Source organism: Neltuma alba, unplaced genomic scaffold (assembly GCF_004799145.2).
Source record: "Neltuma alba isolate B1F8T4 unplaced genomic scaffold, ASM479914v2 tig00007123_pilon, whole genome shotgun sequence".
NCBI classification, from domain to species: Eukaryota; Viridiplantae; Streptophyta; class Magnoliopsida; order Fabales; family Fabaceae; genus Neltuma; species Neltuma alba.
Genome location: NW_021634680.1, coordinates 13050 through 35475, shown reverse-complemented (window position 1 = coordinate 35475; position 22426 = coordinate 13050). Strand labels below are relative to the sequence as shown.

Genomic DNA, 22426 nt, shown 5'->3' with positions numbered 1-22426 from the left:
ATTATAAGCATTTATAAACATATTTCACGTAAGTCGAGACCAAATTTTTTTTACATACTTACTTTGTATCTGTAAGTAAAAAAATTGCTTATAAACTATTCTAAACGAACCATTAATCTTTCTAAAATAGTTACCAAACTCTTATATTGATTATATTATTGTATCTGGCAAACAATTTCAACAGCTTTTACAATTATCTTTATCAGTTACGCCAATTGCAAACTGATAAGGAAAGAAATGAAAACAAAAAATAATTAATGTAACGGAATAACTTTTCAAAGTATTTTTTATTTGAGACAGAGAAAAAGGAAACTTTCATGAAACATGTAGGACTAAGGACCACAGGAAACCCGGAAGGAGAAGGACCATCTCCAGTGTGTACTCCAATTTTTTGCGGCTGGGAGAAATTTCATAGGAAAATTCCTAGATAGCTACATCTTTCCATCGCGTGGCTGTGTTTCCCTCCCTTGATTCAATAATTCATCACCAAATCATAAAACCCGAATTACTATGTATGATTGTGTGATTATATTTATACGTTGCAGATTATTATGTATGATTGTGTGATTATATTTACATGTTGCAGATTATCATTTTTGTTGGAAAAAACGAGTTTTTGGTCATTTATTTCTATATCAGCTGTAAGTTATGACTGTATGGATAGCAATTTCAGTTTACTTAAAAATTTAAAATGAGTCCATTTTTATTTTTGCAAAAAAAAAGAAGGTGAGTTGGCAAATTCGGTCCACAAGTCTCCCCTGGTGGGCTGGATTGAGAAAATTCTAGCCCTAATAATAATAATAAATGCTCTGAGACTTGTAGCCGAAAATAAATACTCTGAGACAATTTTTAAAATTCCAGAACACTTTAGAAATATAAATTCGGATTTTATTGCCAGTCAAAACATTCTTTAATTTAGTTGGCCGGTCTTAAGGCTTGTGATGTTAAGTAGCAAAATAAAACGAAACAAGGTGGCAAAAAAGCCCTGAACATTTCATTTCCAAGTCTTCTTATACTTTATTTCAATATTATTCCTTCATTTATTTGATTTTATTTTTATTATAAATTATAGGTACGTGTATCTTAATAGGTAAAATAAAAACTATATTTGTCTTGGTTTAATCTGCTGTGACATATTTCTGTTTGTGTGACTTTTTGCCTTTGTTTTGTGCCTTCATGCTTACAGCCGTTTCTGCAACAATACACATTTAATGTAGATCTAGATGAGGTAAGAAAAAATTTTGATACTGCAAACTTGTGGGGCATGACTTATCAACTACATGATCATAATTCACAAGTGGGCCTTTGGACATGATACAAGGTACTGTTCAACTACTGTATATAAGGTAACTGTTCAGATACTGTATACCCTACTCCTCTAGTCCTAAATGTAAGACCCTTATACACACTAGTATAAGGGTCTTACATTTAGGACCGGAGGAGTACAATGTAGCTGATCGATAAATGGATGGTTATCGGTGTGCTTGTGCAAAATGAGGTTGACAGTTTCAATGAAGTCACAATGTATACATCGAACTAAGATAAATTATGTCAAATTTGAATCAGCCTGATTTAATTAATTAGGTTGAACTTAGATAAATTGTGTCCACTTTGAACCAGCCTGGTTTAATTAATTAGGCTGAACTTAGATAAATTGCGTCCAATCTGAACCAGCCTGGTTTAATTAATTAGGTGGCCACTATCGAATCTGGAGTGCATATTCCCTACATACCTTGGAGAATTAAGTTAATCGATCATCCTTGCCTTCAATTTAATATTATTGATGATAAAACTCAAGTGTAACCTATTACCAATCGGTATAACTCTTCTTGAACATGTAGCTAAAAATGAATTACACAAAATTAAAGAAAAGTACTTAACACATTTTTTTACAGAATTGATTTTTTAATAAGAGACTGAATTTTTTCTGAAGTATATTATTGTTGTTTTTGTTATTAATATTGATGATTATATCACAATACGTGCATGGTGTAGGTCAACCGAAGCACCGGCTTTTTCCGGAGGGGTAGTACGGGTTGGCTCCACTACGCTGGATAAGACCTGCGGGAGAGAACAAAACAAATTGGATTCTTTTTCAGACGTTTTTTTTTTTTTTGGTGGTGGATAATACGCTTTCATACGTTTTTCATTATATAAGCCAAACCAGAATTTTGTTGGAATGATGTGTCTTTGTGGTCGGTCATATGCACGTCAGATTAAAAGTATTATTTCTAACTGAATATTTATTTATTATCATGTAAAACATTAATTTTTGAAATAAAACTCAACATTTGAGGAGATGCGTGTAAATATTGACAATGTATGGCTGTATATTTTTTAATTAAGCATAAATAAAGTAACCTATTTGAAATTAAAACTTTATAAGGTTGATGGATGTAATTGTATTGAAATTAATATGTAAAAATTGGGATCATATTTGCAATTTGGGAGAATCCCAATTAAATCTAACTAAAGTACTTAAATCTAAATTCAGGCATACACTTTTATCAAATTTCTAATTTAGCTATGAAGCCTTATTAGAGATTTTTAGATGATCATTGAATGACCAAAATAACCTCTTTGATTAAAAAGAAAAATTAATTATTTTATTCATTCTAATGATCTCTTGTGATTATTTTTTAGGACTAAAAAATATATATAAGTAATTTCATAGTATTTAAATTTGTATATATAACTAATAACCTCTCAAAATTCCTACTAAGTTAAGCTGCTTTAGTGCTCTTTTATTGGGTTTGAAAGTTAATTTTGCAGGAAACAAAGCTTGAGGAGAGTAAAGAAAGGACAAAAGCTGAAAAGAAGTCATGTGCTACGGCATCTGGGAGAAAACGCCGTGGCGGCTCAAACAGAAAGGGAGGAGTGCGTCTCTGTAAAAGGCGCCACGGCACCTTACTGAATCCGCCGCGGCGCCTGGCCCCTCGCAGCTGTGCGTTTTACTTGGTAACTTAAAAAATTAGGGCATATAGAGGTGGATACTAGGTTTTTCTGTGGGGACTTCGACTTTGGAGCAATTTTGGAGGCTGGCTCTACTAGGGTTTGGAGTTTTAGAAGCTTGGAACCTTTGGGCTTGAAGCTAGAAGAGATTCGAAGCTTGTAACTTGAATTTTCTGGGTTTTCTTCTTTGCTTCTTGTTTCTGCTATGACTACTAGCTACTCATATAGTTGTAGTTCTTTACTCGATATGTATAGCTAAATCCGTTTTTCTAGGGTTATTTTGATCTATTGTATGGATTGAGACTTGGTTTTACTATCTCTTGAGTGTTAATGATAATATTCAGTTGTTTTTACTTTGAGCTTAATGCTTCTTTTTGTCTGGCCATCATTTGGATTGATTAATTGATTAGTCTAACTTGAGAAAGTTAAACTAATTCGTAAACTTTGGTAAAAACATGCTAGTCCAGAAATTTAATTGAGTAAACAGATGGTTTGTCGATAGAGCATAGATGTATTTGTTGACCTAGCATAGACTAAATGGGTTTTGGTTTTTAAAGTGCAACATTTTCAAACAAGTGCAAGATATTGCTGTGTTTTAATCGTGATTGCAAACATTTGGTTTTGACTTGAGAAAGCTTAATCAATTCTGCAAACCCGGGCTAACTGAACTTATTGTAAAGCACTACTTGAGAAGTAATTAATTCAGTTTCATGAAGTACTTTAGTGAAGAATAACCCTAGTCTCTTAATTGTTTCAAGGTCAGGTTGATTTTATACTGCTTTAAATTATTGTTTTTCCTAATTTCATTTCACAAACTCTTTTACAACAATTGTTTCACTTAACCTAATCAAGTACACAATTATGATTTTCAACTCATCTAGCCTTAGTCTCTGAGGGAACGATACTTTTTATATTACTTGCGACCCGTCCACTTGCGGTTAAGATATTCAGTGAACAATAACTAAAACCTTTAAATGAAAATACAAAAGATTTAGCTAAAGAGTACTTATAATGTTATAATGTACTTTAAAATATTTTATTGGAATATTTTTTTAAGCTTTTAATTATGCATACAAATTTTAACCACTATAAAATGACTTGTGTTTTTTTGTGTCCTAAAAATAATCATAAGAGATAAGATATTATCTGAGAGGAGTAAAATAATCAATTTTTATTTTTAGTCAAAGAAGATTATTTTAGTCATTTAACAACACCAAAAAAATTCTAAATCAGGCCTCATAGCCTAATCAAGAATTTATTAAAAGTGTAGAAATTAATTTAAATTTAAGTATTCTAACCAGATTTTATTGGGATTTTTCCTTGTAACTTTGTTAAGAAGGTTAAATTGAAAATATCACAAACTTAAATTTATAAATAGCGATTGTAGCTCCCAAATTGAAATGAATGGATTACTAGAAACGTTCTCTAACCCCTTTCTTAAAAATATTTGATGTGAGTAATAATTTAATTTAAAAGCCATGTATTGAAACCCGGACCAGATCTACCGGTTCAGACCAGAAACCAGTGAACCAGCCTGATAACAAGTCCAGTCAAGCATTTTATCTGGAAATGAACCAACTCGGTGTGACCCAGATCAACCCAGGGCAAACCGATAATAACTCAGGTAACCCACCGGGTTTGGTGGGTTAACCTGGTTGCTTTTTTCTTTAAAAAAAATATTTTAATGATTTTTTTTAAAGCTATTGATAATTAGGACTTAGTGATTAAATAACTATAGGGAAGAATATTTTATTATCATATATTTATTTTGATATTTTGTTGCAATGAATATTTAGTTATTTTAATAGTGTGATACTATAAGAAATTGTAAGTATATAATTATTTTATTAGTGATTCAAGATATTAAATTGATCTCTAGTTCTTAGTGAAAATTGAAATTATTTTTTATTGTTTTTTATTTCTCATCAGTTTGACTCCCGGTTTGACTCTGGTTTGATTCGCGAATCTTTGACCCACTAGTACCTTGACCATTCAATTGCCGGTCCAGTTTTAATACCTTGTTTAAAAGAGCATAGCTGTTCAAGATTTCAAAGATAGTTACGAAACGATATATTTAGATAGATATCATTATTTCATCTTTATTTCTTAAAATTAATATAGCTATATAGGAGTGATGTATTGAGATTCTAACTTTGATTCCTGTGACTAGCAAACGTATTTAGTGATTCTGAGTAACTATCCATCAATAATTTCATATATCGTTTACCTCTTGATTCCTTTTCTTAGTGAATAATTTTTGCAAAGCAAACACGTCATATATTCATTGGGCAAGACTGTATAAATATAAATATATACTGTTAAATCTGATAAATCACAAGTTATTTTTTATTTTCAGTAACAAATTTCTTGTTTACAAATCATGTTAAATTGCCAAAAGTATCACGGTTTCATAATTGAAACCACAGTGATAATCACTGTGTGCTTCACTGTAGTAGTGAAATCTGGCTATTCATATCTAATATGGATAGTTCAGATTTAAAATTTTAATTTTTTATCCTTAATAATAAATTTATTCTTTTTAAGAATTTCTAATCATGATATTATCTTTATTTTAAATTATATGAATCTATTAAAATAAAAAAGTTTAAAACACAAAAAAAAATTGAATCTAGACTAACTAAAATCAATCCCTAATTAATAACAAGCCTTCCAAGACTTGCTCCATAAATATGTCAAAAATATGTGTTTTTGAGCTAAATCCTCAGGTTTAATTTAGAACGCTAAAATAGCAACCAAAAAAAAAAGAAAAAGATGATGCATGTGTAAAAAAGGAAAAGAAAAAAAGAATTTAAATCTGTATGTACGTATGATGTAAAAGTTTGACGCGTATGGATGGGGCTAACCATGTAGACTTATGACTCTAAATTAAAAACTTTGAGATGGAAGAAATTCAAAATTGATAATTGACAATTAAATTAGTGCAATGAACTAACTGAATTGGCAAGTTACGTGTCTGATATGTCGCTAAATAGAAGGCGATGACTCAGCGTATAGTCATTAAATTATACGACTTCGTGTCACATCGTTCCATTCTGCTTTCACTCGTTTAAATACGTGCGTACGTATGCAATGACCTCAATTTTAATTTACACACATTACACAAAACACGAACAAAATTAAATTTGCGTGCATATACATAGATTTTTTGGCAGTCCCATAACACATATAAGATTTGCCTAAAAGTAACAATTTTATTACTATTCACAAAATGTTATTTTGATGATAGTGTGTGTATAAGATAGTGTTTGGACTGTGAGGTCTCTCAGCGACATAAATAGTTCAATATGCCTATCGGCACCCTGACTCTGAGATGTGGATTATCCAAGACACATTAACATAGCATATTTCTCCTATTCGAATCGGGGTTTGAAACCAAACTTCTCCTCCTATACATGAACTTACTATCAGCTTAGTACTTGCCTCATATTTTACAAATTATAATTAAAAAACTGCTTTTAAATAACCCTATGGCCAAGAGCTTGTTTGAAATGGTAGTAATATCTTTAAATAGTATCTTTTTAATTGAGATTTACGAAATACTCCCTCCATCCCCTTTTATAAGTAATATTGGACTCAATCACCTAGGTCAAAAGGTTAGTTAAAATTGGTTAAAGACAATGAATATGTGTAAATTGAAAGTTCTTTTTTTTTTAAAATATCCTTTATTTATGGGGAGAGGGTAAAAGAAAGAGAATGAGAGAATTATTTTAATGAAAAGAATTATGAAAGAGAGAAAATATGTGATAAAGAGGGATAATAAATATATTAAATATTAAAATGAGTTATTAATAGGAACAAAATAGAAAGTTTGCTACAAAAATTTAAGACAACTTGCAAATATTACTTATATTTAAAGACAAAAGGAAATGATATCATTATTTAAAAATATTTGATGTGAGTAATGATTTAATTTAAAAGAGCATACCTATTCAAGATTTCAAAGATATTTTCGAAATGATATACTACCTCCGATCCTTAATATAAGATCCTATTTGATTTTTATTTTGGTCCTAAATATAAGACCCCAATCCACTTTGTCTCTCATATTTATACATTTTTTTCAAAGTAGCCCTTCTAATAATGATAGTTTTAGTCAATACATTTGATTAGTAAAGATATTTTAGGAAAGACAACACCTATTTAGGATAAATAACGAACTCAACTTACTTCCTTAATCTCCTCAAATTAGTCAACTGGCTCTTATAATTAGGACCGGAGGTAGTATTTAGATAGATATCATTATTTCACCTTTTATTTCTTAAAATTAATATAGCCGTATAGCAGTGATGTATTGAGATTGATTCTTTTGACTAGGAAACGTATTTAGTGATTTTGATTAACCAAATCCATCAATAATTTCATATTATTTACTTTTGATGCCTTTTCTTACTAAATAATTTTTGCAAAGCATGCAAACACATCATATATTCATTGGGATTGAAGACTGTATAAATATAAATATATATATTGTTAAATCTGATAAATCACATGCTATTTTTTATTTTCAATAATAAATTTCTTGTTTACAAATCATGTTAAATTGCCAAAAATATCATGGTTTCATAATTGAAACTACACTAATAAACACCGTATGCTCATTAATGTTGTAGTGAAATTTGGACAATTCAGATATAATATAGACAATTCAGATTTAAAAATTTTAATTTTCAATTCTTTAATAATAAATTTATTTTTTTAAGAATTGTTAATTATGAGATCATCTTTGTCTTAAATTATATGAATCTATTAGAATAAAAAAGTTTAAAACATTAAAAAATTAAATTGAATCTAGACTAACTAAAATCAATCCCTAACTATTAATAACAAGCCTTCCAAGACTTCCTCCATAATTACGTCATAAATATGTGTTTTTGGCTAAATCCTCAGGTTTAATTTATAACCATGAAATAGCAACCAAAAAGAAAGAGAGACGCTGTATGTGTGCGCAAAAAATGGAAAAGAAAACATATGAATATATATATTTGACGGGAAAATGGGGTAGTAATTTGACGCAAGGGGATGAAGCATAGTGACGCTGATAATAGTATAATTTTCTTATTTTAATTTTTTTTTCTGGTGAAATAGTATAATAGTTATAGGTAGATTTGATGGGGTGATAGCTGCGTGTGCTTAATTTCTGAAAAAAATAATTCAAGTTTCGAAATTTTAAATTTCAGAACTGAGGCAAAAAAAAATTGTGAAATCTAAGTTTAATAGACATATATGTAATTTTGAAACAATCCTGAAAACATTATAAATTCTTCTATCCTTGATTAGTCGCATTATGGACAAGTAACCCCTTTCACTTAATCAACCTGTTGATAATTCAAGTGTATGTAATAATAAAGATAACTCGAGAAAAATTATAAATTTAAAAAGTAAAATGAATTGTGATTTTATATCTAGCAATAAAAATTTTTTTCCAACATCAACTTGATCATTAACTGCAGTGAAATCCGGCGGTAGCTATAGCAATTTCAATTTACTTTAAAGAAAATGTGTTAATTTGATCCTTTCCTTAGGTAGGTTAGAGCTAAACCATCCAACATTATCAAACTCACGAGTTATAAGCTTGTAATGAGGATATAAACTCGGATCATAACGTCATAAAAGTTTACTTTTATTAACAGATTAGCATTAACAGCATGCAATTAAATAATTAAAATATAAAAAGAACAACAATTTTATTTAAATATATTTCAAATTCAAGTAATTGAAATTAAATCTATTAATATCCTTAAGTTACCATATTCAAAATAATTTTTTATGAATTCCTAATAAAAAGTCATTAAACATAATTAAATAAAAAATTATAGCACATGTTTTAAGAGTAAGTCAATATATTTTTATAACCTAAAAACATAAGAACATGCACCGACAACTCAACACAGGCGTAGTACAAATACTAGTAGGTGAGCCCACTTTTGTGATAACAACCATTTTGCTTTCACACTACAACTACAAGAAAAACAAAGAATATTGATTTTTTTTTTTTTGGGTTTGTGAACAAAAAAGAATTCACATAATTTTTATATCACAATTTGTTTTCTTAAATCAGGAGTATTGATTATTATAAAATGTTGTTGTCTGGTGTTATTGTCTCTCATTTAATAGTCCCACATTGATCATATTAAGTAATGGATAATTTCTGTGATCCACGTTGGCACCAGGTCGTAGCATTTTGCCGGTTTGCCTTCTTTAGTAATCAGTTGTCCCACCATATTTATACATTTCTATGGCCGCCAATTCGACAAGCTGCAATAGATATGGACCTCTTTCATGTGGTCCCAATATAAAAGTTTAAGGATTTAATCACTCCTAATATAACATTAACAATAAACAACCAATGAATAAATTCATTGGTTTAATACTAGAAAGAGTAAATTCAGATTTTTACTGCCAGTCAATTTTTCTCTCTAAGAAATCAACTTTAATATTTATAATTTGTGATTAGTATATATCTTGTCATAAGTTGTGTATTTACATGCACATTAAAAAATATATATTCTCAATATAAAAACACAGTTACTAATTTGAAAAGATTAAATAAGCTAAATAAATGAATTAATTATAAGATGATCTCTCAAAAAATACGTATACATAATTGTTATTAGATTGTATATCAGTTTATAAGTCAGTCAATTAAATTAGTTTTAAAAAATAATAAATATAAATATTTTGAAGTAATTTATTTAATTATCTGAAATAATCCCTGGCATGGATGTAATCAAATAATCTCACAGCCGTTTCTTTCTTCAGGCACAATGACATCATGAGTGACAATTATCGTTAACTGACAAAACATTTTGAAGGATTCGTGCATGACTTAATTATCAACTAAGCTACTAACTTTATAATTTTCTGTACCACAAAGTTGTATATAAAAAATAATTTGAAGAAAGAGAGCCGGCCATTAGAATGGTCTTAACCCAAAACATTTTTGCGTTCGAGTTGTACGTGTAAATGAAAAAAAAAATATTGAAAGAACAAATTATAAAATATATACTACTTCTGCTTCTTGACACAAGAGCTTGACAACCAATTTGATAATATTAAAAAAAATTAGTTAAGTTAATTATATATATAATGTGTAATAACTTTTTAAAACTATTTTTTTAGTCCCATAGATTGAAACTATATCTTGATGGTAAAAACTAACCATTTACAGTCAATAGGATATTATGGCAAAAAAATAATAAATTTAAGAGATAAAGAGGATTAAAATTTTACATTTAATATCAAATCTAAGTTCCAGTTAATTCTTACTATATTAATATCCAGAAGTAGTATTTCTCTAATTTTAAATATAGGTTTGTAATGTAAATTATTAGGACAAGAGTAGCATTTGGAAACTTGTACTACTACTAACATTAAGGGTATGTTTGGATTCTCATTACAAACACTAAAAGCACATGGGAAAGGCTGTAACGGAGGTTGGTGGCTTATTTGAGGCAAAATGATTGTTTGGATGAGTTGCTTTTGAAACTGACTTGTAACAAAAAGCAACTTATTTTCGGACGCCCCCAACTCCAGCTTTTCCACCGTTCATAATGCATTTTACCGTTACCAAGGCAATTAATGGGTATTATTTCTCTCACCTATCATTTTCACCCAACCCGAAGCCTCAGAACACTCGACCCTCAACACTCGACCGAGCTCTCTTCCTCTGCATTCGGCCTTGGAGATCACTCTCGGCACTCTCTCGCCTTCTCCCGTGGGTCTCCGTCCGTCGCTCTCTCCGGCGTCTCCGTCCGTGGATCTCGGCGGCTGTTCTCCCTCCATCACTGTTGCGACAGATCTGTGTCATCCTTCCTTACCATCACCGACGTGTGTGCGCAAGGAATCGCGGCTGTCTTCCTCCGCCGGTCAAGGTACCATGGTTGCCTTTCTGTTATTTTTCCTGTTCGACTGCAAATCCTCCGTTCTCCTTGTCAGTGTTAACCGTGGCTGAAGGAGGCGGGTGATTTTTTTTTTCCCTTTCTCCTCTGGTTGTAGCTGCTGTTGTGTGTGCAAAGAATCATGTCCTGTGTTTTTTTTCCCCTTCTCCTGCGCACGTTTAGTTTGACCAAAGTGAACCAGTGCCGGTGTGCCCCTGTCGAAGTGAACCAGTTTCTGATCTGTGGATATAATATTTAGCTAGGATATGTGCAATTTTTGATCTCCAGTGCAAACATATGCTTCGGTCAAAATAGATCTGTGGATATAATATTTAGCTAGGATATGTGCAATTTCTGATCTCCAGTACAAACATATGCTTCGGTCAAAATAGATATGTGGATATATTTAGCTAGGATATGTCCAATTTCTGATCTCCAGTGCAAACATATGCTTCGGTCAAAATAGATATGTGGATATATTTAGCTAGAATATGTTCAATTTCTGATCTCAAGTGCAAACATATACTTCGGTCAAAATAGATATGTGGATATATTTAGGTAGGATATGTCCAATTTCTGATCTCCAATCTTTACGTGCAAACATATGCTTCGGTCAAAATAGATATGTGGATATATTTAGCTACGATATGTGGATGTATTCCAGCTTGGTTGAAGCTTTTGATTCACACGGTATATTTGGAATGTGGATATATTTAGCATGTATGAACAATCTGAATATTGGAAAAAGAAATACTGCTTGATTATATTGAGAGTTTGGCAAATCTATTGTGTTTTGTGATTCTGTGTTTTTTGCTTGAATTAAGGCACTTTTGGTGATAAATTGATTTACATAATATGTGGATTTATACTGCTTCATTATACTGTTTGATTCTTGACTAATTGTGGGTTTGATATATATGTAATTTCAACAAGAACTATGAGTAACGATAAAGGCAAAGCACATTGGGACGTGAGTACCACAGGTGTTTTTCTCAAAATATGTGTTGACCAGATTTATGGCAAACTGCGTCAAGGATCTTCATTTACAAAACAAGGTTGGGACAACATTCACAAAACTTTCAATGAAAAGACAGGGAGAGGATATGAAAAAAAGCAGCTGAAAAATAGGTTAGATAATTTGAGAAAAGAGTGGAAGACATTTGATAAACTAATTGCTAAGGAGACCGGTATAGGGTGGGACCCTGAAAGGAACACAGTGGTGGCATCTGATGAGTGGTGGGAGAGGAAATTACGGGTATGAACTAGCTTGTGTTAATTTAGAAGCAGTATTATACTTTTGGAACATATTTAACTTTGGTTTACTTTTGACTTTGCAGGAAAATCCAGCATATGAAAAGTTTAGGCACTATGGGTTAAGGTTCGCACTGAATTGGAAACTATATTCAAGGACACTATGGCATCAGGAGATGATATGTGGGCACCATCTTGGACCGGGCCTGAGCCACAGAGGGGTGATCAGCCAAATGACTACCAACCAACAATGGATTGGCAAGAAGGTTTAGGGGATAGGCAAGAAGGTTCAGGGGATAGTGAAGACGACACTGGGCGCCGTGCAGGAGTTTCGGACTATTTGGATGGCATCAATTTAACTGCAAACACATCGAACACTGCACCCACTGGACCTAGTGCTTCAGGGAGTCAAGGGAAGAGGAAGAGAGGTGAAGGGTTGGACAAGTACAAGAAGCAAAAGATGCCAGCGACAAGAAGAATAGCAGATTCAGTAAGTTCGATTGAGAAGGCTTCAATTAGTACAGCAGAGGCAATAAACAAAATCTGCAACAGTGATAACACTACTGAGCTTACTGCTGATCTACTGAGTATGCCTGAAATTGTCAATGACTTACAAATTTGTGTGACATGTTGTAATCTGCTGGCTAACAAGACATTCAGGGACATATATGCTGGTTTGAGAGAAAATCGGGAGGTATTAGTAGCTTGGTTGAAGCACAATGCTGCAAACCCCCCGCCATATGCTGCACCGAAGAACCCCCCGCCATAGCTTGGTTGAGTTGTGCCTAGTGACTTGTTATGATTTCTGTTTATCTATCATAATGTATTTGGTTATTGTGTGTCATGACGATATGTTTAATGGTTGTGTTTAATGACTCTGTGTAATGTTGTGTTTTATGACTATGTTTAATGTTGTGTTTCATGACTATGTTTAATTATTATGTTATAGTTTAATAGCTATTTATCACTTATCTTTTCTCTCTCTCTCTCTCTTTTGTGAGAATGTTACTCACATTTAGTATTTAACTACTCACAGGTAACATAATCCATGTCTGATTCAACGGCGGGTTGGGACGAGGGTTGGGGCGAGGGTTGGGACGACGAACGGTCTCAATTACTTCCTGCTTTACATGAACACACAACACAGGTATCACAGCTAAGTGTGTTAATGGGTCAGTATGTGACACCTTTTCTATGCAAACAGCCATGTAGAACTAGTGAACAAACGGGTTATTTATGGGTTCAAGAACTTTTGCATGGGCATGAAGGACGGTCTAAAGAAATGTTTCGAATGGAAATAGAGACATTCCATCGGTTATGTTCTAAATTGGTTGAACATGGGTTGCAAAATTCTAAGTACATAGGTGTCCATGAATCTGTTGCCATGTTCTTGAATACAATTGCGCATGGTCAGTGTAATAGGATGATTCAAGAAAGGTTTCAGCGTTCAGGAGAAACTGTTAGTCGACATTTTCATAGAGTGTTGGATGCTTGCCTCAATTTATCTCGAGAAAATATCAAGCCCACTGATCCTACATTCTCCTATTGCCACCCAAAAATAGCAAATGATCCACGATACTTCCCATTTTTTAAGGATGCAATTGGCGTAATTGATGGCACCCACATAAAATGTCAGGTTAGTCAAGCTAGGCAAGACAAATATTTTGGGAGGAAGGGATTCCCGAGTCAGAATGTCATGGCCGTATGCGATTGGGATATGTGCTTCACGTTCGTGTTGGCGGGCTGGGAAGGTAGTGCACATGATGCTCGTGTCTTTCAATCTGCTATTTCAACTCCATCCATGAATTTCCCTCATCCACCTGAAGGTATATTTCTGTAAATTTCAAATCAATTATTTTAAAATTAAGCTTCAATTGTATTATTTTCACCTCAACATAATTGAATCATGATTTTCTAGGAAAATTTTATTTGGTTGATGCTGGCTATTCATCACAAGTGGGATATCTTGGCCCGTACAGACGTGAGCGCTATCACCTCCCAGACTTTAATCGTCAGCCAGGATTTAGAAATGAGAATGAGGCCTTCAATTATTATCATTCAAGTTTGAGATGCACTATTGAAAGAACTTTCGGGGTTTGGAAGAATAGGTTTGCAATCTTAAGAGACATGCCCAGATTCAAGTTTCAAGCACAGGTCCGCATAGTTTGTGCAACAATGGCTGTCCATAATTTTATCAGGCAAAGTTCTCCAACTGATGACCGCTTTATACAAGCTGAGCGTGGAAGTATAATAGATGAAGACAATAATCATCCAGCTGGTGAGGCATCCTCGTCAAGTTTAACATCTACCGCACAAATGAATCGTGTTCGTGACTCAATTAGAGATCAAATTGTGGAAAGCTTACGATCTAATTAGTTATGTGATTTTATTTACTTTAATTAGAGACCAAATGAATTTTAATTTAATTTATGTTTATGTTCGTCCATTATATATATTTAATTAAGTACGATCTAATTACTTATGTAATTTTATTTACTTTAATTAGAGACGGAATGAATTTTAATTTATGTTCATGTTTGTCCATTATATATATTTAATTAATTATCTAAAATGTGTTTTTAAATTTTTTTATCTTATAATCTCACAAATAAACTATTTTTATTTTATCATAATAATTTTAGATATTTTTTAACAATTATCACATTAAAAATATCAAACACTACTATTTAATAAAATATATGTCCTTTTTAGTCATTTTACAACTAAACTAACTTTTTTATTCATCCAAACAACTTTTAACTTTTCCAACTGACTTTTTAAAAGCACCTATCCAAACATACCATAACTGACTTTTACTCTAACTTCAGTTACAAAAGTCAGTTGAACTAAAAGTCAGTTTTGCCCAACGCCAATCCAAACATACCCTAATACAGCGAAAAGGACATAAAGCATGCACGCACTGCTGTTGTCTGTGGACTGGTGTGGATGCAATCAAGTGTCTCAGCCGTTTTTTTTTTTTTTTTCCGACCAGCAAAATGTCTCAGCCGTTTCTACAACTGCAAAAATAGCATTTGCATTTTAGCGCAGCGACATGAGACGCAAACATCGTAAGCGACAAAAGATTTTGAAACCTTGAAACATGCGTACTGCCGTGCAAATGACTTATCAACTACTAGGTTTTATAATTTATAAATAATAAATATAATTTTTGATTTCTTAAATTTATTTTTATTTTAGTTTTGATCTCTCAAACTTTTTTTTTATTTAAAACATTTGTCTATATAATTTAATAAAAATTTAAACTATTTTGATTTTTGAAGATCAAAACTTATGATTTGAAATTTGAGAGACTAAAACCAAAATTAAGATAGATTTGAAAACAAAAAATTATATTAATCTGAATCAGTTTTATTTATATAGATTATTAAGAAAATATGGGCAGAGATTCAGAAATGAAAAATGAGGGACGTTTGCAAATCTTAAGCGAGCCAATATGCCGTACTCAGCCTAGCTTGGCCCCACTATGTTTCATAAACGATATTGTTTATCTATTCATTATTTATTCTATTCAATTCTAGATGCTGGAGTATGGTTTCGGAAAAATTAGTAAAAAAAATCCCTATTTAAAATTTTAATTGGCCAGGAGGGCCTGAAATTACACAAGTGGAAGTATGATCCGTGAGTGCAACATATCATCTGCTGTGTGCGAATTGCACACAGCGGATGATATGTTGCATATAGTGGATGACATGTTGCACTCACGGATCATACTTGCACTTGTATAATTTCAAGTCCTCCTGGCCAATTAAAATTTCAAATAGGAATTTTTTACCAATTTTTCCTATAATTTACAGGGATTAATTTAAAAAATTAATTAGTTATTTGTAAAAAAAATGTTGATTTTTTTAAAATATGTCTTTCATATATATCACTTTAATGAAAAAAATCCTTTAACATACGTAAATTATTGTAATTAATAGGAAGAGCTTGAAGGAAAAAAGTTATAAACTTTAAAAATAAAGTAAATTTTGATCTTGTATTTAATTAGCACCAAATTAAATGGCTCTATTCACTCTTGCGATTAGAAGGGACTAATTTTCAGCTCAAAAAGAAGGAACCAATTTATTTTTATAGTTTCTCTTTTCTTTGTTCTTGGGCCCAGCCTAATCAAACCCGTCGGGGTAGCAAAGCAACTATTTCTACGGGAAAAAGAATTTGCTAAAAAATTAGTTAATGTTTTTACAATTTGCATTTCTTCTTAAAAAATACCCTTAATTAAATGTAATAAGCTGTAACCCAATCTTATTAATTTCTTTTAATTCTTCGTTCTCTCCACGATAATCGCTCAACAAAAATTGGTGTCAATGGTATTATTAGGGGAAAAATTACTACATCTTATTCTTATTACAAGACATTCCCCATATCATCCTTAATATTAAAATTCTCTGTCTAAGAGATTAATTTTTTTTCCGTAAATGTCCTTTGCTTTGATATTTCCTAATCAACTAAGTAGCCCTTTAGCTATATAAACAACCTCCTCTCTCGTGTTTTCACTACACCAGCTGACACACACACATTTTTCATTGTTGGTTTCGATTTGAAGGAGCCCATTACAATACGGATCATATCAACCCAGGCCCATATGGGCCCAGATAGAGATTCCCATTGCATCTACTGGCCCGTTATTTTGTTGTGAACTCCTGGCCCAGTTATCTGTTCTTTTCCCTTCTATCCATTTTCTTTTTGGACTGATTTTCCCTTCTATCCATGGTTGGAGAGAGATTTCTTTTTCTTTTTTTTTGACCAGCGGAGAGAGATTTCAAATCTTCAACAGAAGGAACGGGACATATAATAGGATGAAAAATCTGTGATTTGCATCCTCTATTTTTATATACAAAAAATTAGTGTACCAAAAAAAAAAAATAAAAATTGATGTAAACATTAAATGCGAATTTAATACTATATCGTTCTGTTTTTTTTTTTTTTTTGCCTGAATGTATAAATATATGAATATAACAAAACTAATTTACGGAGAAAGGGGCCTTCTGCAAAGTGGGATATTATAAAATATTAACGATAACGCAAAGCTCGTTATCAGTATTATTATTTTTTTTTGTCAACATAAAAAATGTTAAATTTTATTTAATTTAAGAAAATGAAGACCGACTTTTCTATTATAAATATTGAGCACCAAATTATAAGCCAATCGCTATCACTCACCGCATTGAAACAAAGCAACCTCTTGCAATCATCGCCACTGATCAGACCAAATTTATAATGCGTTTTCAATGATTTAAGTCATTCTCTTGTAAAATTATTATATAAAACATTTATAAATAAAGGTTAAAGAAGAATCCAAATCTAAATCTTTAAAATTATCTATTAGAAGTTTTTTTTATTTAAGTTATAAAAGAGATAGGCATAGACATATATAACTCAAAAGATATTAAATCACACATACTCTCATTCTCCGACTTATTATTATTACTACTACTATTACTATTATTATTATTTTTATTGTTATTATTATTATAATTATTCAGGTACAAGGGACGAACGAAGATGACAAGGAGTGGTATTTAAAATCGATATATGTGATGACGAAGTTATTCTAGATGACAACGTTGATGAAAACAACTCTTTTAGAAAGCTGGTTTGTTTTGATTCTGGAAAAGGAGGCTAAGTGCTTATCAACTAAGGAGTCTAACTAATTAATTAGGTTTGAGTCAAGTTCTATCCTAATGATGATGAGTCATACACACACGTATATATATAATTAAGGTCCCATAGTAAGTCAGCCTGGGCAAAACCATTATTTACGTGGGAACTCTCACTCTCAGTTCTTATCCAGATTATGTATGTAATTGATTAATTATGCCCTAGTTTCGTCATCAATATAATTCTATACAATCCATCTGTTGCCTCACTAATTAACTACTTCATATGGGTCCTATATTCAGCACATAGTTTCATTCTCAGCACGGCCTCTACTTGCAATATAATAATATGATTTGACTCCCTATTAAAATTTCAGTCTTTTCAAGTTCCGTACCTAATTGTTTAATTTATTCTTTTATGTCCATTTTATTTTATTATGTTAGAATGTTTTAAAAAATTAAAACATGTTTATCCTTAACTATAAGAGCTACTTAATTAATTTGTATAGATTAATAAAGTTAAATAAATTAGTTAATTATAATTAACAAATAGAACCATGTCTTTTTTAAAGCTATAATTCCCTGTGTTCAAACATCTTGTGCTTTTTTCCCCTCATACAATGACCATGACAATTTCATCACAAAATTAAAGCATTAAAAGCAATACATATATGATATAATTGTCACAATCATCAACATAAATTTTAAAAACTTGTCCATAAATTAATTTGATGTTTCCATTACATAAACTAAATTGTCTTAGAAGTAAAGAATATAACTAATGGAAGCTGGGTCTAGCAGAAGGAGTTATTCCCTTATAATATGATGAACCAAATAAAAACTTGAATCATTACTGAGAGAATTGCTCATATTTAGTGCTGGCATTGCCTCTAATTTGCAAAGGTTATGAGGGTTTGGTGGGAGCCAATAATTCGGCGATACATAAGAGGGAAGCACTTAATTTTCAACGAAGAAGATAAGGCGACGACAACATGGGTGCTTTCTTGAGAGCCAATACGATGGCGATACATTAAACCTCATCGTACAAAATTTCTCATTATAAAATCTAACGTGCTTTCATTCATTCATTTTTTTATAATCAAAACTTGGATTGATTATGATTCCCAATTACTACTCATGCCTCATTCCATCCAAAGCTGAGCCATTAATTCCCCACTAATCCCTTACTCTCTCTGTCCCTAATTATAAGATCTTTTTTTTTTTAATGGATTTGTCTCTTTTTATAAGGTCTCTTTTGAGTTTGTCTAAACATTTAATGTATTATTACCTATTTTATCCCTAGTAAATTCTCATGTAATTCTCTCTCCATACATTCTCTCTTTATTTATCTCATTATTATTCTCTTACATTTATTAGGGGTATATTTGGGAAAAAATTACATTTGTTATATATCGATTGCTTTTAACTAATTTTAACTGTTTTCTTAAAAAGCACAATTTAGCCAAAAGGTTCTTGTAATTAGGGACGGAATAGTATTCTTTTCATCTCGTGTGTGTGTATTACGTTCCTTTTCCTTCTTCACAACACCTAAAATCTTTTCTGCTAATCATTTTTATTTTGATTTCTAAACCATACCCCCCACTTCGCATAAAAAGTTTTGACATCTTTAATAATCTTTGTCGTCACCCATCGACCATCTAGTTTCAACTAATTAATTAACCAGCTGGCTAAAAATTTTAATTATCATTTTCTATATTAATCATTACGATGATTTGAATATTATTGTTGAATTTTAAATGAGAGTAGATTTTTAACATGATTTCATTTTCGGCCTTTTCAAGGGAAGCTGAATCGATATGGTTTCTTATATATTTAAAAAAAAAAAAGGAAAGTCAAGTTCTTTGTCAGATACTTCAAATAAAATTTGAAAAAAAGACTTCCATTACAACCTTAAAAAAGGGTTAAAATCTAATGAAATATTGTTTTAAATGAGGCCTTTTTAAAAATATCGATTTTTATTTGACATTGTTAAATATCGAAAAAATTTTAAATATCATAATTAATTTGTAATTCGTAAAATGGATTAAAAGAGCAACAATCTGTGTTGTTCCGAAAACACACAGCCGAAATATTCATTTCTGACAATTGATATGGTGGCCTCCGTAGAAGTAGAGCCATGAAAAGATTCCCACTTATGTAAACTATACGATTTAAGCAAATCTGATTCCAATTTTATGTACTTTAGATCTTTAATTAGGAAAGAGCTTTCAGTTTCATCTTCATTTTGTGCTGCAACTAATTTATTTATAGTCAAAACCCCATACTGCTTTAGACATGCTGTTGACATTTTCATGAAATTTGACAATATTGTTGCTTCCACAGACAGCAACCAATTAAAAGGGCTCGCACAAGGATTTAAGATTTTATATATATATATATATATATATATATATATATATGTATGTGTGTGTATTAATATATTATATAGAGTCGTCTCTGCCTTTCTTATGGTTACAGTGAAAAGAGGAACTAATTATTCATGAATAACATACCAACATTAATGGCGGCAACCTTAAAGGGGAAGCACATTATTATGAGGTCCAATTCAGGCTTGGGAGTTGAAATTGCGGCCTCAAAACACCGTCGCCGACGGAGCCCAGAAGGGCATTTGGGTGATGAAACGTCGCCGTATTCTGAGGAGGAAGCTGGCTTAGCAGAGAAATGAAGGAACTGTTGTCGTCAGCTGAGGTAGTGGTACTAGTCACCCCAGTTCTGTTAAGATCGCCATGGAATCTCTTGCTTGACGAAGACGACCCTGACGGAGACCCAGCCGTGGTCTCGTTCCAAAACGGCGATGGGAGGGGTCGTTTCACAGGAGGGAAACTATTGGCCTTTGATGAGTTTGACGACAACAAGTGGTGATTATCATGAGGATCACCACCGCCGCCGCCGCCACCGCCGATGCCCAGAATTCCATCGAACAAGGTGTCATCATTCTCGAGTCCTAATGGAGGGTTGGAGATTTGGTGAGCGGCGTTAGCAGTATTATTAACCATTGATAAACTTGATATGGTGGGAAGCATAGCCTCCATGCAAATCTCCCTCTCCTGCTCCATCAATGGCGGCCTCTGCAGACTAGTATTCATATTACTGTTGTTTTTCTTGTATATCCGACACAAAACCCAATTGTCAAGCTACAAAACAAAACCAGAAACATTCCAGAATCACAAATCCTTGTCAGAAAAACGAAGACCAAACACGTACACATATATGTAACCCTCAGAGATAAAACTATAGTACCCTTAAGGAGTTTTTCTTGGTCGATTGTGACGCAGGATCGGAAGGCAGAGGAGGAGGCTTAGGGGTAGAATTCCTGTAAGAATTGTTGTCGGTGAGCCTATATTCATGCATGATCCAGTTGGTTTTAACGCCTTTTGGAGGCTTCCCGCCGTAGAAAACCAGAGCTTTCTTCACCCCGACTTTCTGGTTTCGTCCGTCCGACGACAATATCGGCTTGTCCGTTCCGGTGGCCTTCCAATACCCCGAAGTGGCTGCCCTGTTTGGCCTCGCTCCATTTGGATACTTCCGATCTCTCGGGCTGAAGAAGTACCACTCTTGCTCCCCAAACGCCGCCTTACCTGTAAAATTTACGGAGTGGGTATTGACGAGCGGAAAGGAAATTAAAGAAGAAATGGGGTGTGGTGAAAGAGATTACCGGGAAGCTCCCAGGGATCGAACTTGTAGAGATCGACGTCGGCAATGATGGCGACGGGAAGCGGAGCAGAGGCGGCTTTTCGCTTGAGGTAGTGAACGACGAGCTCTTCGTCGGTGGGATGGAATCGGAAACCAGGAGGAAGCTGAGGATGCTGACACCCTGAAGATGAATCGGTGCTATCCATAACTTCCACCACCAAGCTTCACCAATCTATATATCCAATCAATCTCTCATGCACACACAAAAACTCTTCTTTCTCAATTTTTTTTTTAAAATTTCTCTTCCTTACCTGTGGAATTGAAAATCGAAGCCTCCCTGTGCGAGTAAGGGAAGAGTTGAGGGAGAGAGGAGGTTGGGGGCGGGGGAGGGATAAATGTACTGCAGCGGAAGGTGACACGTGGGAAAGAGAGGAAGGATCATGTGACACGCGTCAGGGGGACCACAGGATCGCAAGAAGAATGAGGATGGAGTGGGGCCCTGGGATTGTGGGAGGGCTGTGAGCTTAATTTGGGAACTGCCTATTTCGCTTTTGATGTCACGCTTTTCATACATACATGCACACACATTCCTGACTCACACACAACGCGCTTTCATCACAAAACGGAGAGCGCACACAACTTTTTTTTTTTTCTCTCTTTAAAAAAAAAAAAAAACTTCCCACGAGTTGCACGTCATTCTCAAAAGTTCGGCGAAATCAAGATAGATCCAACAACCAAAAAAACGCTTCCAAAAAGAAAAAATAAAAAAGATAACTAATAAAATATTACATTAATCATAAGATTCTTGAAACCGAAATCATTATATAAATATGATGACCCTGATCCTTATTTCCTGAATTAATTTACTTAAGAGGGTGCATAGAAACGAGAAAATTACTATTTTGTCTCACACCATAGGTAATATAATCACTAAAATGTAACAGTAAGACTTCGAACAAACAAAATTAATTAAAAGGGAAAATTTTACTGTAGGACCGCAGAAGATAATTAATTTTAAAGAGCCCCTAAAACTTTCTGAAATTTCACTACAGG

The 22426-nt window shown here is 32.7% G+C and overlaps 2 protein-coding genes across 2 annotated transcripts; one reads left to right on the top strand and one right to left on the bottom strand.

Annotated features, from left to right (window-relative positions):
• The first annotated feature begins 12264 nt into the window (after window positions 1–12264).
• On the top strand, window positions 12265–12870 carry LOC114751826 (uncharacterized). The gene has a single exon (XM_028940511.1). It carries the CDS (start codon window positions 12265–12267, stop codon window positions 12868–12870), a length of 606 nt encoding a protein of 201 aa, XP_028796344.1.
• Window positions 12871–20203: 7333 nt separating this feature from the next.
• On the bottom strand, window positions 20204–21651 carry LOC114751829 (NAC transcription factor 25-like). The gene is made up of 3 exons (XM_028940513.1): window positions 21396–21651; window positions 20981–21318; window positions 20204–20874 (listed from the first exon to the last, which is right to left on the bottom strand). Exons 1-3 carry the CDS (start codon window positions 21577–21579, stop codon window positions 20272–20274), a joined length of 1125 nt encoding a protein of 374 aa, XP_028796346.1. The 5' UTR covers window positions 21580–21651; the 3' UTR covers window positions 20204–20271.
• Between the last annotated feature and the right edge of the window lie 775 nt (window positions 21652–22426).